The sequence below is a fragment of the Python bivittatus genome, unplaced genomic scaffold, assembly GCF_059951505.1.
Source record: "Python bivittatus isolate LINGU-HERP-01145 unplaced genomic scaffold, Pbiv_v1 ctg000430_np1212, whole genome shotgun sequence".
Lineage (NCBI taxonomy): Eukaryota > Metazoa > Chordata > Lepidosauria > Squamata > Pythonidae > Python > Python bivittatus.
Genome location: NW_028277071.1, coordinates 2,181,318 through 2,198,025, shown reverse-complemented (window position 1 = coordinate 2,198,025; position 16,708 = coordinate 2,181,318). Strand labels below are relative to the sequence as shown.

Genomic DNA, 16,708 nt, shown 5'->3' with positions numbered 1-16,708 from the left:
GGAACATTTTTGGAGCGGATAAGTACTTTAAAATCCATATGGAAAATAGACAAGTTTAAATAAATATTGCTGGAACACCTCCCTCCCCAGAAAGCGATTTGGTCAGCTGTTGGCCCATTTAGAATCTTGAACCCAAATTTTATATCCTGTTGTGCAATTCTACAAGTCTGGTGTTGATGTCTTTATCTTTGACCAACTGTTTGACAGCAACCGTGGCTAGGAAAGGCTTTACACAGATTCATCAGGTCTATGCCATTGTGCCATTTTCTTGGTCAGGAAGATCTGTTCATGGTCATTCCAACCTTGGTTATCTCACATGTGGACTAATGCAACGGACGCTGCATCAGGCTGCCCTTAAAGACCACTCAGAAGCAAGAGCTGGTCCAGAACACAACAGCATGGGCAGTGTTGGATATGCTTTGGTATGCTCATGTGGCACCCCTGCTCTGGGAACTGCACTGGTTGCCATTGAGTTTCCAGGTGCAAATCAAGGTGCAGGTTATCGCCTTTAAAGCCCTTCATGGCATAGGGCCAGGTTATTTCAGGGACTGCCTATCTCCATGGTTTCTTCCCATCCAGTAAGATCAGGCAAAGCGGTGTGCTTTAGGTCCCTTCAATTAAACAGTGCCACCTATGGGGACCCAGGAAGTGTGCCCTCTCTGTGGTGGTGCCTGCCCTTTGGAATCTTAATGTTAATCTTCATTATGGCCATACAGCCAGAAAACACCATATGCTTCATATATGTATGTCAGATATAGAGATATAAGGAAAAGATAAGCACAAAATAACATGAAATAATATTGTTCCATTGTATTAATGGGTCTCTTCTCCTTTAATTATAATTGTTTGTTCTTTCTGGTTCCCTGTAGACAAATTTCAAGTCCCCTCTTATTATCTGTTTATTTTCTAGTCAACAAAACTTTCCCATGGGAGGATTTCTTACAATTCATTTCAGAAACTTCATATATTTGTTCGTAATTTTTTAAACACCCCACAATATTCTTTCAAATCCACTTAGCCCCTTAACTGTCCAAAATCCACTTTCTCGTCTCCCTTTTGCTGTTTCCAAAAAGTAAATCTTTTCTTTTTAATCCTTACACTTACATAAAGCTTCTTTCATCCAGAGTTAAGGAGACTCTCTGGCATAAGAAAACTTGCCCTTTTGGAAGGTTCTTAACTTCTACAAAATCAGTAAAAAGCAGCTTCCGAAAGTATTTAAGAGAGGAAGTAGGCAAACCCAGTGTCTGTTTGAAAGGTTAATTAATTATATTATATTATAATATATTATATAATATAGTAATATTATATAATGTTACATAATATTATTATATTATAATTAATAATATAATATATTAATATTAATAATTAAAATGCCCCAAATAAACACATTGGTGACCAATATATACATCAACCAACATTCAGACAAAAGCAGTACTTTGATTAATTATTTGATTTTAGAGTAACTGAAGAGAAAGAAACTTCTTAAGAGTGAGACCCAAATTTAATTTAATACAATTTGATTTGATTTAATTTCTTGTTTAATTCATGATGACTGAAATTTCCATTTGTATTCAGCTGTTTTGTCACTTGGAAAACCAACTCCAGATATTGCCAAAGGAAACTTTATACTTTTGTAATTAAGTTTTTTTTTCTCCCTGCCACTATTATTTTGTCCTTAATTCCAGGTTTACAATTCCCTGGGTATCACAAATTGGGATATGCACTTCAGCATGTATAGATGTACAATCATTATCAATTATCCATTATTATTTTCAATCTCTAAGGAGTTACAGAAAATATTATAAAGTAATGTGTTTCAACAGCAACAAAATTATAATATTCTTTTTTTTTCCAGGGGTACAGCTGGGAGGCAAAGGCCTTTCATTCTGATTTCTAAGACAGTACATTTCTGACTTCAAAGCAGCCTCCCAGAATAATGTATATCAGGTTGTCCGATATCAAATGCCTAATTCTAATAGAGTGAACAGATGGCTGAGAGATAAATTGGTCTGCAAGATGGTATTATTCTTTGCATTTGTAACAATGTTGTTCTTTTATGTAGACGGTGCTACACCTCTTGGTAAATGTTCTGTGGGACACCACCCTCTTATTAAGCACAAGCAGTATCGTTCAGAAGATCTGGTCATTGCAGGCATTTCTTCTCAAATTTACATGATGTCTGAAAAAGTAACGTTCACAAGAAATCCATCAAATGAACTGGTTGATGATTTCATGTACGCAATTATTAGTTTTAAGCAATGCAAATACAGAAATAAAGTCTGTGGCATGATTGAATTAGGGTGAGTGATGAATGCTAGACTGCCTGGGCTGCACTAGTATCTCTCTCTGTTCTTAATATTACAATTATTACTTCAATTATCATTTGATGTCTCTTACACAAGGTTTTTTCCAATGTGTTTTTATTTCAATAGCTTCCAAAACCCTCCTTGATACATTTTTAGTAGTTTAATTTTAGTACATTTCTTTTTTATGTGGCTATAATGAGGTGAAGTATAAAAAAAAAATGTATGCAATGGCATCTCATTGCTTCATAATAGTGATCATTTGTAGAAGGTGTGCAATTAGTCCTGCATCCAGATATTATATCAAATGCTTCTCAGAAATTTCCAGCATCTTAAAGTACAATATAGTGACAATTAAATTACTCTGAGAAACACAACTGTGGGGAAGAAGAACAAGGAAAAGGAAGCAATGGTGGAGTAGAATATTAGGGTAGGTGGTAAAATGAAATCAGGACCCCTAAATTAAGGAAACCTCTGTAATTATTGATAATTATTCCATTTTGCAATTCAGACCTCACCATCACCACTATTTAGGAATATCTCCAATGGGTAAAAAGAAGTGGAGTGTTAAAGCCCAGTATTCCAGGGAGAGTTGTATATCTATTGTTATATAACTTTACCCTCGGTCTTAAGACTAATTGCCTTAGACAGATATTCAAAGAAATCCTTGCTTGAATGCCAAAGTACCCACCTCTTTCAGTGCTCATGAGCTGTATAATCTAATCTTCTATGATACGATTAGAAATCATAAATTAGGATGTAGCCAATTCCAAATTTGGAAACAGACATTCTAACACTCATTTCAGGTTTCATATGCAAAACTACCAGCACATCTTGGCTTTGGAATTTGCAATTAAAGAAATCAATGAAAATTCCTGGATCTTGCCTAATATCACCCTCGGTATCCATATCTCCAACAGCTACGTCCTAGCAAGATGGATCTATCTCGCTTCCATGGAGCTTCTCTCTACAAAGGGAAGGTTCATCCTAAACTACAAGTGTGATCTCAAGGACAGTGTAATATCTGTGATTGCCGGACATAATGCTTACATTGGTCAGTTCATGTCAAATATTCTGAGCATTTACAAGATCCCACAGGTAAGATGTTTTCTTAAAAGATTGGTACACTAAAGATTTGTTGTCTGGACAGAGAAAATAGTAAATTAAAAAATAATAAAGAAATAGACAACAGTGTAAGATGCCTTGAAGAACTGCATCACCTCACAGGTAAGATCTATCCCTGAAAGAAAGAAGTCAAGTTCAACAACCCATTCACACATTTAGGTGATCCTTTATGGTTTGTGCATATTGATAGATGAAACACAAATAAAGACTACCCAATAAACTCACCTGGGAACTTGCTCACTCTTATTATAATTAAATGTAGATTTAGCCTAAGTATAATGTATGGATATTGCTTTCTTAATGTGAGTACATATGAATATAAAATGGAGCATATCAGTACATTTTCTTATTCTACTTAAAGTTAATTTCACAAAGGACTAGATTTATTTATTCACCAAAATATCAAACAGATTCAAATTTTTAATTCTCACAATACAGTTTTACCCCCTAGTTTATTGGTACCCCTTCCATTGGTATACTTCTCTTGGTACCCCTAGTTTATATATTAAATTAATAAAATTGTGTACAATATGAGAGTATTATTCACCTGTTGGATAGCAACAGAAGAGCTGCAATCAAAATATATGGATCCCTCCTTTTATTAAAAATATTTCTCGTCACTTGCTGGGTTTAGTTTAATTTATATTCCAAAGTTTTATCTAGATGATGAATATGGTTTGTGTCACAAGCCTTCAAAACAAAGGGATAACCAACATTGCTTAATATTGTTGGTATTAGAATCATACTAAATATCAAAATATTCTAACTATATTTTACCCAGGGACAGATAGGCAGGAATTACTCAAATTGCTAGAAAGGTGCATAATCCAAATCCTATGAAAAATTATTTCATTGAACCATGTGTTTAAATACAACATAATCTAATAGCTCACATGTATCCTTGCAGTTCATACATTCCTGAAGCACCACGATAGAAGAAAAATAAACAATTTCCTTATAAATTATATTGGAATATGCAAATAGAAATCAACTCTGTTCTTTTGTTTTTGGAGAATATTAATATTTGTATCAGTACACATCCTTAAAAATATTTTGGTTTGGAAATATATGCTCCAATTTCTTCATTTTTCTTAGCTCATATATGGCTCAGCTGCAGAGATGGATGACAACGTACAAGCTGCTTGCTTCTATCAGTTATTTCCAAATGAAGATCTTCAGGTTATGGGGATCATCCAATTGTTGCTTCACTTCCAGTGGAAATGGATTGGGCTCATTGTCCAAAACCCTGAAAAAGGAAAGAGGTTTATACAGAATAGGCTTGATATGTTTTCTAAGAAAGGCATCTGTTTTGACTTCATAGAAGAAATGCCAACAGAATCTGTTACCAATGACATTGAGGTTCAACTTAATGGCTATGTTATGATGTACAAGGTTATTATGAGAAGTACTGCCAATGTTGTGATCATATATTGTGAAAATGAGGACATGCCTGTTTTTAGAATGTTGCCATATCTTTCAGAATATGAGGACATGCCAATGAAGGGAAAAGATAAAGTTTGGATAATGCCAGCACAGATGGAATTCACATCACTCCCTTTTCAAAGATATAGAGGTCTGGACTTCATTCATGGTGCACTCTCCTTGGCAATTTCCTCAAAGGAGATATTAGGGTTTAAGAAATTTATTCAGATGAGAAAGCCTACTTCTGAAGAAGAAGACAGTTTGACAAGACTATTTTGGGAACATGCATTTGAATGTTCTTTCCCTCATGCCATGTTAGATGAGGACAGTGACAACGAATGCACTGGTGAGGAGGCACTGGAGACCCTTCCTGAATCTGTGTTTGAAACTAGCATAACTGGGCAAAGTTATAGTGTCTACAATGCTGTCTATGCAGTGGCCCATGCTCTGCAAGCTATGCTTTCATCCAAACCCAAATGCAGAAAAAGAGGAAATGCTTGGGAACTCAGGACTCTAAATCAACAGTTGTGGCAGGTAAAATGGAATGAATATAAATATCCCTTTATCCAAAAGCTAGTCATATAAGTGTTCAGCTGGCATTTTGGGATGTAATAAAATAAGATCAAAGTGATATGTCAGTCCTTCAAAGAGGGGTGGATTTTGCCTTAACAGTTCGGGGTCATATACTATACCTAAACATGGTGTGAAACCATTGATGAGAAGGAGGCAATATGAAATGCTAATTCAAGAGGAAAATGAGTTTCCAGAGGAAGACCTGGCTGATGGTAGGGCTCAGTGAGGACAAGAGTATGGGATGGGGAATAAAAAAGAAAGAGGATGCCGCTGAGCAGTGATGAACACACAGACCACACAAGGATGAAGAGTGTTGTTTCTTTGTTCTTGATAGGCAAGACACACATGACATTTGTAGTACACTACAGTTCTAGAGCAACAGAATGAAACCAGGATTTCATGAAGGTTTGGGTTAACACTGTGTTTTCAGATGACATGGATGAAATTATTGCTTCATGCATGCATGGGAATGCTAAAAGAATTCTAAAAGTAATGTAGAGGAGTGCAGAGATGCCCTGAACAAAGGACACAAAAGTGATCAGAAGGACTGTTAAAAGAAAGCAAATGACAACTTAGTCCTGGGGAAGGAGGGAGTGTTAGAAAGAGACGCCAAATAATCCTGCCTTAGAGGGAAACTCTAGCAAGCTTTCAAATTTCCGTTATCATACCCTAAAACAGTAAAAGTCGACTCTGCACTGTGTTTGCTGACTGGTCAGCCTCAAAAGGCTAACATATAGCTTATGAAGGATCCTTCATTCATACTTAATACATAATACTCATTCTTTCCAATCTTTTAAAATTCCTATCAATTCTTTCCATTTAGTTTCATTGGTATCTGAGAACTGTTTCATTTAACAACAGTGCTGGAGATATGGTTTCCTTTGATGAAAGAGGAGAACTAGCAACTGGATTTGATATTATCAACTGGGTCATATTCCCGAACCAATCGTTTCATCGAGTCAAAGTTGGAAAAATAGCTCCAATAGCTCCCCCAAACAAACATCTTACTCTTTCTGCAGAGGAAATAATCTGGCCTACCATGTTTAACCAGGTACATTTGATGCCAATATCAAACCATGGGGAACCATTTCTTTTCTTTCTTTTCTTTTTACTTATTGGTTCAATATTAAGACAGTTTCTTCAGGAATTACAGGCACAGATTGACTCTTTTCTCAAAGTGACTCATGAACATGATCACCATAGAGTAAACACACACACACACATACACACACACACAAATAAACTGACCTGAACCAAATTTCTTAGGGTGAATAAGACAATTTTCATTCCAGGGCAACAGATTGTAGCCTTTCTCTTTCTCATTCTCCTCCTTGTCCTCCTCCTGATTTTCCTGAGCTTTAAAAAAGGAAGTTTTAAAACTTTTCAAGAAATGTTAAAAAATAACATTTCTTTTACAAAGCATTACTTATTAATATATGATACTATATTAAAAATGCATAGGCATTTTATTACTGTATAAAAAACTATAAACCTGAAAAGAAAGTACCTAACCTCTACTGGTTAGCTACCAGTAACCTCTACTGATAGCTTCTACAAGGGGCAGGATCCTTATCAGCCTTTAAAATTGCAATGATACATAATATTAAGGTGGCAGGATTTTATTTTTGTAAAATGCCGAAATATCTCCAAAGGTTTCTGACCTGAGGAGTTTTCAATTTTCACCATATTAATATTATAGATTTTCCTCAATGTTGGGATTGCTAATTTCTGGAAAATGTGCTACCTTTTAAAAAGCACCTATCAGCTCACTAATTATATCAGTTTGTGTAGGATATACTTAAAGACATTCAAACTTTGAAAATTAATTAATTTTCAATTAATTAGAAATTAATTGATAATTTTCTTTTAAATTAATTCTTTTACATTATTTAAATTAATTAATTATTTTATTATATGTATAAATTAATTTATAATTAATCTAAATTAAATAAATTCTTTTACATTAATTAATTTAATTAATAAGAAAATTAATATATGTTAAAAAAAATTCCCTCTCACCTCTCATCTACAACATACAGTGTAAGGACTTTAACAAACACTACATAGGACAAACAGGCAGAAGACTAGCAGAACGCATCCATGAGCACCAACTAGCAGTCAATAGACATGATGAAAATTCCTTAATCTCACAACACATGGACAGACTCAACCACAGTTTTAACCAGGAAACTGTCAGCATTTTAGACCAAGCCAAATCCAAATATGCAAGAGAATTCTTGGAAGCCTGGTATTCAGACAAGGCAGCAATTAACAGACACATAGAGATAAACAGCATCTACATACTATTCAAAAGAGACAAAAGACCAGAAGATCGCCTCACCAGCATTCAATCACAGCAATCATCTCCAGCAATCATCACCCAGATAAGCAAAGGTCACCACCAGGCACACAAACAAGCAGTCAACATATGCTAATCAGTGAACTACCAGAAGAGCAAAACAGAACCCCCACCCTTACCAGCACTGGCAAAGCAGGCCACAGCAGATAAATAGAAAGCAAACCTCATCCCATTTTAGCACTGAAGATGTTACTTAGCTGGGTAATGAAATGTTTGCAAGAAAAGAACCAAGCTCAGAGAACCCCAAGGACGCCACATATCATCCTTGGCCCATGTTTCCTGGAGCAACAAAAATATCAAAGGAGGCATCTGTCAATCTCCTCCAAGAAAGGATGGGGATTGAGCTATTATCATAGCAGAGTCAATTGGTGTCCAATACCTCCACTGATGATCTGGTTATCAGTGGTTAGTCCTGTGTGGTCTTCAATTACAACACATACAGGTGTTTCAAAATATTGCTTTGCAGGAACAGAGACCTGGGAGAGATGTGCACTCACACATAGAACTGGCTCAGCTGGTGCAGAGTTTGATGTGCTTTGAGATTGGGGAGTAGCCTTCAGTTGGGAGATTGAGTGTGTTTCTGTAAGAACATCAAAATTAGAAGAATGGGTGGGAAGGCTCAACAAGATTTCTGGCTGAGCTTCCAGGGTGTGGCTTGCTAGGATCTGGGAGGCTGTCTTCAGCATCATTGCAAAAGACTGGGGACTCAGTCCTCTGATCATCTGGAAAAGTCTGGTATATTCCAGCCAACTCCTCCTCACCCATAGAAAACCGATGATGCAAAATTTTAAGTGACACAAACTCAATAAATGGCTCAGCATTAGCAATAATAGCCAACAGAGTTTTCTTAAGTCTATCCAGCCTTTGCAAAATATCCTATTGCTTGACCTTGGGCAAGACTCCAAAGGCACTGATACGTGCAGCTTCGTCCAGATCAGACTTAGCCTCATTCTGCATATCCACCTTACTCCCAAGGCCTTGCTTAGCCAAGGACAAACAGGGAGAGGAGGTACTGTTGGTAACAACAGGCTTCTTATTTGGAAGACTGTGTAAATCAACAGTAGCAGAGCTGAAAAAAGGGGTTGCCCCTCCATTGCGAAACACTCTGATTGGAACAATCTGAAAGGTAGCAAGAAAAAAATTCATTTTAAGCAATCTGTGAGGTATCATAGATTGCTTAAAAGTCAAAGAGATTTGTTTACTGCCAGGCAGGCTTGAGAGCCACTCAACGATGCACAAATGCATTTGCCGATGGTGGCAGCAAAGAGGCTGTCCCAGAGAGGTTACAGTTGCTCTTTTGGAGACCCATCAACTGGAATTAGGGCTATTCAAAGATGTATGGAGAGCTACCTGGTTTAATTGCAAGGAGCAAGTAAGCTTTGATGAGTTTGATGATATGCAAGTTACTGAATGACAATGATTTCTGAATGTTAAAGAATAATTTCAGCTTTTATTTTTTAAATTTTCAGCAGACCTGGCCTCTTTCTGCTTGCAATGACAATTGCTCTCCGGGTTATAGCAAGATAAAAGTAGAAGGGAAGCCATTCTGCTGCTATGATTGCCTTCGTTGTCCTAAAGGAAAGTTTGCAAACCAAACAGGTAATAGATATCCATTTTATGTATATTTTTTTCTAATACTTTTTTCTATAATCCAAAGAACCCATGTTTGAGCCACATCGGCCCACCAGTTAAAAGGTTTATTATAATTCAGGGAAAGAGATGCGAGAATTATACAAGGGAACATAGAAGGATTTCTTGACATTTCTAAACAGGAATCTGTGATCTCGAGGGCTTCCTGAAAATACCAAAATGAATACCCAAGGGCTTTATAGGACAGCTTTTTTTTTTTCTTTGCTTGTTTTGAACATCTTCCCAAGTTACAGAATTGTCAACTTAAGAGGACAAAACCACATTCTGAATATTTGGTCTCAGAAGTCAAACATGTAAGGCAAAGAGATCTTTGGCCCCAGGGAGGAGCTGTGAAGCTGGTGGGCAGCTGATTGTTTGTGAAGAACAAAGTCAATTAGCTCAATAGTACAGAACCACAAAGATTTTGAATGAAAAAGCATCATACAGTAGAGATGTCAACATACAATATACCTTAGAAAATATTCCCTACTTACAAGAACTTCTAGTACTAGAATATGAAGTTAGATCAGCACTCCGGTCATTACCAAGTCAGAAGGCTACAGGAACTGAAATATGGTAAGCAACAGAAGAAGAATCAGTCAAGATTCTAACCAAGCTATGCCAGCAAATCTGGAGAATGACACAGTGGCCAACAGATTGGAAAAGGTCAGTCTACATTCCAATACCCCAAAAAAGGAGAATTAATAGAGAGTACAGCTATTGTATAATATCCTTAATTTCACATGCTAGCAAAATAATGCTGTGGATCATCCAATGCAGATTAAAACCCTATATGGAAAAAGAGGTGCCAGATGTTCAAGGTGGCTTTAGAAAAGGCCGAGGAGCATGAGATGTTATTGCTGATGCATGCTGGATAATTGTGAAAGCCAAAGAATACCAGAAAGAAATCATTACATGTTTTGTTGATTATAGAAAGGCCTTTGATTGTGTTGATCATGTCAAGCTGTGGAATGTGCTCAGAAGAACCATGAGAAACCAGTATATGGTACAGGTCAGGAAGCCACAGTATAGATAGAACATGGTGAAATGAACAAGCTCCAGGGCTGCAAAGGAGTGCAATAAGTCTGTATACTCTCTGTATTTATTCGGCCTGTGTGCTGTGTTTACATATGTGTGTGTGGGTGTGTATACACACGTGCACACACACATAAATACACACACATATATATATAAAGGGAAGCTGAGTTGAAAGAAGATGAGAGTGGTTTTGAAATTGAAGGAAGAAACATGAATAACTTGCAGTTGATGACACTACCTTGATAGCCAAAAATGCAAAGGATCTGCAAGCTCTACTAATACAAATTAAGAAGCACAGTGAAAAAAATTGAATTAAAATTAAATATAAAGAAGATGAAACTAATGACAACAGGTACAACAACCAGCTTTAGAATTGGCAATGAAGATATTGAAGTGGTGGATAGCTTCTGTCTTTAGGATCAAGCATCAACTGTAAAGGAACAACCACTTAAGAAATACCCTGCAGTCTAGTATTTGGTAGAGCAGCCATGACAGTCTTGGAAAATATCTGAGCTTGAGCTTCATTATCGATCCTTCCAATGAGCAATCAGGGTTGATTTCCTTTAAGATTGACTGGTTTGACCTCCTAGCAGTCCAGGGGACTCTCAAGAGTCTTCTCCAGCACCACAGTTCAAAGGCATCAATTCTTCGGCGCTCGGCCTTTTTTATGGTCCAGCTCTCACAGCCATACATTACTACTGGAAAAACCATAGCTTTGACTATGCGGATCTTTGTCGGCAAGGTGACATCTCTGCTTTTTAATATGCTATCTAGGCTTGCCATAGCTTTCCTCCCAAGGAGCAAGCGTCTTTTAATTTCATGGCTGCAGTCTCCGTCTGCAGTGATCTTGGAGCCCAAATAAATGAAGTCTGTTACTGCTTCCATTTCTACCCCTTCTATTTGCCAGGAATTGATGGGTCCAGATGCCATGATCTTAGTTTTTTTAATGTTGAGTTTCAAGCCAGCTTTTGCACTCTCCTCTTTCACCCTCATCAAGAGGCTCTTTAGTTCTTCTTCACTTTCTGCCATTAGGGTGGTATCGTCCGCATATCTGAGGTTGTTGATGATTCTCCCTGCAATCTTAATTCCGGCTTGTGATTCTTCCAGCCTGGCATTTCTCATGATGTACTCTGCATATAGGTTAAATAAGCAGGGTGACAGTATACAGCCTTGTCGTACACCTTTCCCTATTTTGAACCAATCGGTTGTTCCATGACCGGTTCTAACTGTTGCTTCTTGGCCCACATACAGATTTCTCAGGAGACAGGTAAGGTGGTCTGGTATTCCCATCTCTTTAAGAATTTGCCACAGTTTGTTGTGATCCACACAATCAAAGGCTTTTGCATAGTCAATGAAGCAGAAGTAGATATTTTTCTGGAACTCTCGTGCTTTCTCCATGATCCAGCGAATGTTGGCGATTTGATCTCTAGTTCCTCTGCCTCTTCGAAACCCAGCTTGTACATCCGGTAGTTCTCGGTTCATGTATTGCTGAAGCCTAGCTTGTAGGATTTTGAGCATAACCTTGCTAGCATGTGAAATGAGTGCAACTGTGCGATAGTTTGAGCATTCTTTGGCGTTGCCCTTCTTTGGAATTGGAACGTAAACTGACCTTTTCCAATCCCGTGGCCACTGTTGCGTTTTCCAAACTTGCTGGCATATTGAGTGCAGCACTTTAACACCATCATCTTTTAGTATTTTAAATAATTCAGCTGGAATACTGTCATCTCCACTAGCTTTGTTGTTAGCAATGCTTCCTAAGGCCCACTTGACTTCACTCTCTAGGATGTCTGGCTCAAGGTCAGTGATCACACCAGCGTGGACATCAGGGACATTAAGATCTTTCTTGTATAGTTCTTCTGTGTATTCTTGCCACCTCTCCTTAATCTCTTCTGCTTCTGTTAGGTCCCTGCCTTTTTTGTCCTTTATCATGCCCATCTTTGCACTAAACGTTCCTTTCATATCTCCAATTTTCTTGTAGAGATCTCTAGTCTTCCCCATTCTATTGTTTTCCTCAATTTCTTTGCATTGTTCATTTAAGAAGGCCTTCTTATCTCTCCTGGCTATTCTCTGGAAATCTGCATTCAGTTGCTTATATCTTTCCCTTTCACCCTTGCTTTTCGCATTCCTTCTTTCCACAGCTATTTGTAAAGCCTCATCAGACAGCCATTTTGCTTTCTTGCATTTCTTTTTCTTTGGGATAGTTTTAGTTGCTGCCTCCTGTACAATGTTACGGACCTCCGTCCATAGTTCTTCAGGCACTCTGTCTACCAAATCTAATCCTCTAAATCTATTCATCACCTTCACTGTGTACTCACAAGGAATATGATCTAAGTCATACCTGAGTGGTCTAGTGGTTTTCCCTACATTCTTCAATTTAAGCCTAAATTTTGCAGTAAGAAGCTCATGATCTGAGCCACAGTCAGCTCCTGGTCTTGTTTTTGCTGTCTGTATAGAGCTTCTCCATCTTTGGCTGCAAAGTATATAATCAATCTGGTTTCGGTATTGACCATCTGGTGATGTCCATGTGTAGAGTCGTCTCTTGTGTTGTTGGAAAAGAGTGTTTGCTATGACTAGCTTGTTCTCCTGACAGAACTCTATTAGCCTTTGCCCTGCTTCATTTTGTACTGCAAGGCCAAATTTGCCTGTTATTCCGATTACTCCTTGACTTCCTACTTTAGCATTCCAATCCCCTATGATGAAAAGGACATCTTTTTTTGGTGCTAGTTCTAGAAGGTGTTGTAGGTCTTCATAGAAGCGGTCAACTTCAGCTTCTTCAGCATCAGTGGTTGGGGCATAGACTTGGATGACTGTGATACTGAATGGTTTGCCTTGGATACGCACTGAGATCATTCTGTCGTTTTTGAGGTTGTACCCCATTACTGCCTTTCCCACTCTCTTATTCACTATGAGTGCAACTCCCTTTCTTCTAAGGGTTTCTTGCCCACAGTAGTAGATATAATGGTCACCCGAATTAAATTCACCCATTCCCGTCCATTTCAGTTCGCTGATTCCCAAGATGTCGACGTTCAATCTTGTCATCTCATGTTTGACCACATCCAGCTTGCCTTGGTTCATAGATCTTACATTCCAGGTACCTATACAATATTGTTCTTTACAGCATCGGACCTTCTTTTCGCTTCCAGATACATCCACAGCTGAACGTCCTTTCGGCTTTGGCCCAGCCGCTTCACTCTTTCTGGAGCTACTTGGAAATGCCCTCCGCTCTTCCCCAGTAGCATATTGGACACCTTCCGACCTGAGGTGCTCATCTTCCGGCATCATATCTTTTAGCCTTTTAACATTGTCCATGGGGTTTTCTTGGCAAGGATACTGGAGTGGGTTGCCATTTCCTTCTCCAGTGGACCACATTTTGTCAGAACTCTCTGTCATGACCTGTCCGTCTTGGGTGGCCCTGCACGGTATAGCTCATGGCTTCACTGAGTTACGCAAGCCCCTTCGCCACGACAAGGCAGTGATCCATGAAGGGGAACCAATGCTTAGTGGTAGACAGTCCACAATGCTTCCTTTGTATCATCTTTTTGGAAATAAAGGTAACTTTGCATGAAGCTCAAATCTAATAATTCTATCCATGCAACATTTTCCTCTTGTTTCTACTCTTTTTACTTCCTATTCTATCCAGTCTCCCTTCATGTGGGCTATAATAGAAAGGAAAAGTATCATATTCAGATTTAGAGATAGCTGAATAACTCAGGGCATCCTGAAACAGAACACTGCAACAGAATATACATTGCATTACGAATTATTTTAAGAAAAAATAATATGAATCCCTAAGTAAGTCACAGTAGCTTAGTGGATCAAGTCTGTGATTAATTCTTCATGCTTAAAATCAACAGAGTTTCTGTGAGCAGTTTTGTTTTGTTCTTCTCCCCCCAGACTTAGATGATTGTTTCCCATGTGCAGAGAATCAATATCCAAACAAGGATCGGGATAGTTGCCTTCAAAAAAGTATAACTTACTTGTCTTTCCAAGAGCCTTTGGGCATTTCCTTAGTAGTGATCGCAGTCTCCTTTTCTGTCATCTCAGCTGTGGTGCTGGGGATCTTCATTAAACACCAGGACACCCCCATAGTCAAAGCCAACAACAGGAACCTCACCTACATTCTTCTCATTGCTCTCCTCCTCTCCTTCCTTTGCACTTTGCTCTTCATTGGCCAACCTGACCAAGTGAAGTGTTCCATGAGACAAACTGCTTTTGGCATCATCTTCTCTATAGCCCTTTCTTGTATATTGGGTAAAACAACTATAGTAGTTCTTGCTTTCATGGCCACTAAGCCAGGCTCCAAAATAAGGAAGTGGGTGGGGAAAAGGCTGGCCAACACTATTGTCCTATTTTGCTCCCTAGCACAATTCACCATTTGTGTAGTGTGGTTGGCAATTTCTCCCCCATTCCCAGATTCTGACATGCACTCCATGGCTGAAGAAATTGTCCTGCAATGTAATGAAGGTTCAACCACAGTGTTTTATTTTGTCCTTGGCTTTATGGGGTTCTTGACTGCTATCAGCTTCACCGTGGCCTTCCTAGCTAGGAATTTACCTGACAGCTTCAATGAAGCCAAATTTATCACCTTCAGCATGTTGGTCTTTTGTAGTGTCTGGGTTTCATTTGTTCCCACCTATCTGAGCACCAAGGGGAAATACATGGTAGCTGTGGAGATCTTCTCTATTTTGGCTTCTGCAGCTGGATTACTGGGCTGTATCTTTTCCCCCAAAAGCTATATCATTATTCTGAGACCTGATTTAAATAAAAAGAATCAACTAATAAAGAAATGAAACTGCTTTTTATAGGAGACCCTTTGAATTAAGTCAGATTGATTACTTCCAGCATGTTCAGTTTTTGCAGTTTGGGGTTCTGCATTTGTCCCTCATATTGGCACATCAATGGGACATAGAAAGCAGTAACTGTGACTATCTCTTCCAAGTTCACTTCAGAATCTAGACAGTTGCTTCTCATCTTTTCTTTCAAATTTTAGATAATTATCCTGAGCCCTAATCAGAATAAAAGGGAATGGCTAATCAAGAAAATACTGAATGAAAAACAGTTTTTAATCTCATAATGTGCACTAAAAGGGTTTGTGTCCTGCAACCCATAAACTTTATAACACCCCTGCCAAAAAAGAAAGGAAAACCCTCTTCTCTATCACCAATAACATTGAAACATCCTGAGTGTGGGTGGGACCCACAGTTTATTGTCTTTTTTGTTTTGAGATGCTGTTAGGAAAAAAACTAATGCATAATATTTGTGATGTATCTGCCATTTAAATCCCTCCCAATATTCTCCCTTAATGATTATTTAAATGTACAGGAAAATTCCCACTAATATCCCCTGCCCAAATCTGAAAATTTGTGAGATCTTTTGGTGTAGTTGGTATGGTTGTGGACTGGAAACCAATGGGTTCTAGTCCTCCCTTAAGCACAAAAGCCTTGGTGATATGCTGTTGTGGGATCTGAGGAAAGAAGTTGGTTGAACATGGTGTTTGAGAATTGGTTCTTGGCTACCCTGATGTAATTCACCTTGTTCAGGATGACAACTGCCCCACCTTTGACAGCTTGTGTAATTATGTTATCACTGTCATTCTTCTGTCTTGGATGACATCTCATTCTGCACTGCTGAATTTACTATTTATAGTGTGATAAAGTTAAGGTTAATGTGGATTTTAAGAATCATTTTATTAGATGTGTCATTTTGAGAATTTGAATAGATATAAACCTAGACTGAGTCTGAAAATACCCTTATGGTTATCCCCACAAGAAGCATTTTATAAGAAAGAATGGTAACTAAGCAGAAATGGTTAACTTACAGTGATATCCCTAATATTCATCAAGGAGAAATTAAAATCAAGAGAGGACTTGACATCTCAAGGACATTCATGCCACTGGTTTTCATATGTACAACTTGGAGAAGGATTTAAAGTTGATTAAAAATACATGGTTTTGAACAAAACAAAGCTATTTTGAAACTGAATTGTGTACCAATGATGAACACCTTATTGCGAAAATGTATACGCTTTTGTTGAGATTTGAAAAAGATGAACAAGTTAAAGACTGAATGATAAAAAGGGATAAACATTTTGGACATAATATACAAATGGATCAATGGGAAAATATGTGGAAGAAAAGGTTAAAATTTACACTGTTATAATTTGAAGGAGAATTTCTATAAAATGATGTATAGAAGGTATTTGCCACCAGACAGATGATCCAAAATGTATAAAGGGATTTCAAATATATGTTGGAAATGT

The 16,708-nt window shown here is 37.9% G+C and overlaps 1 protein-coding gene across 1 annotated transcript; it reads left to right on the top strand.

Moving 5' to 3' along the window:
• Window positions 1-2,043: 2,043 nt before the first annotated feature.
• Window positions 2,044-15,239, top strand: LOC112543161 (vomeronasal type-2 receptor 26-like). Its single transcript, XM_088143937.1, has 6 exons — window positions 2,044-2,234; window positions 3,224-3,401; window positions 4,524-5,384; window positions 6,247-6,474; window positions 9,255-9,381; window positions 14,344-15,239. The coding sequence occupies exons 1-6, from the start codon at window positions 2,044-2,046 to the stop codon at window positions 15,237-15,239; spliced, it is 2,481 nt and encodes an 826-aa protein (XP_088000063.1).
• The last annotated feature ends 1,469 nt before the right edge of the window (window positions 15,240-16,708 follow it).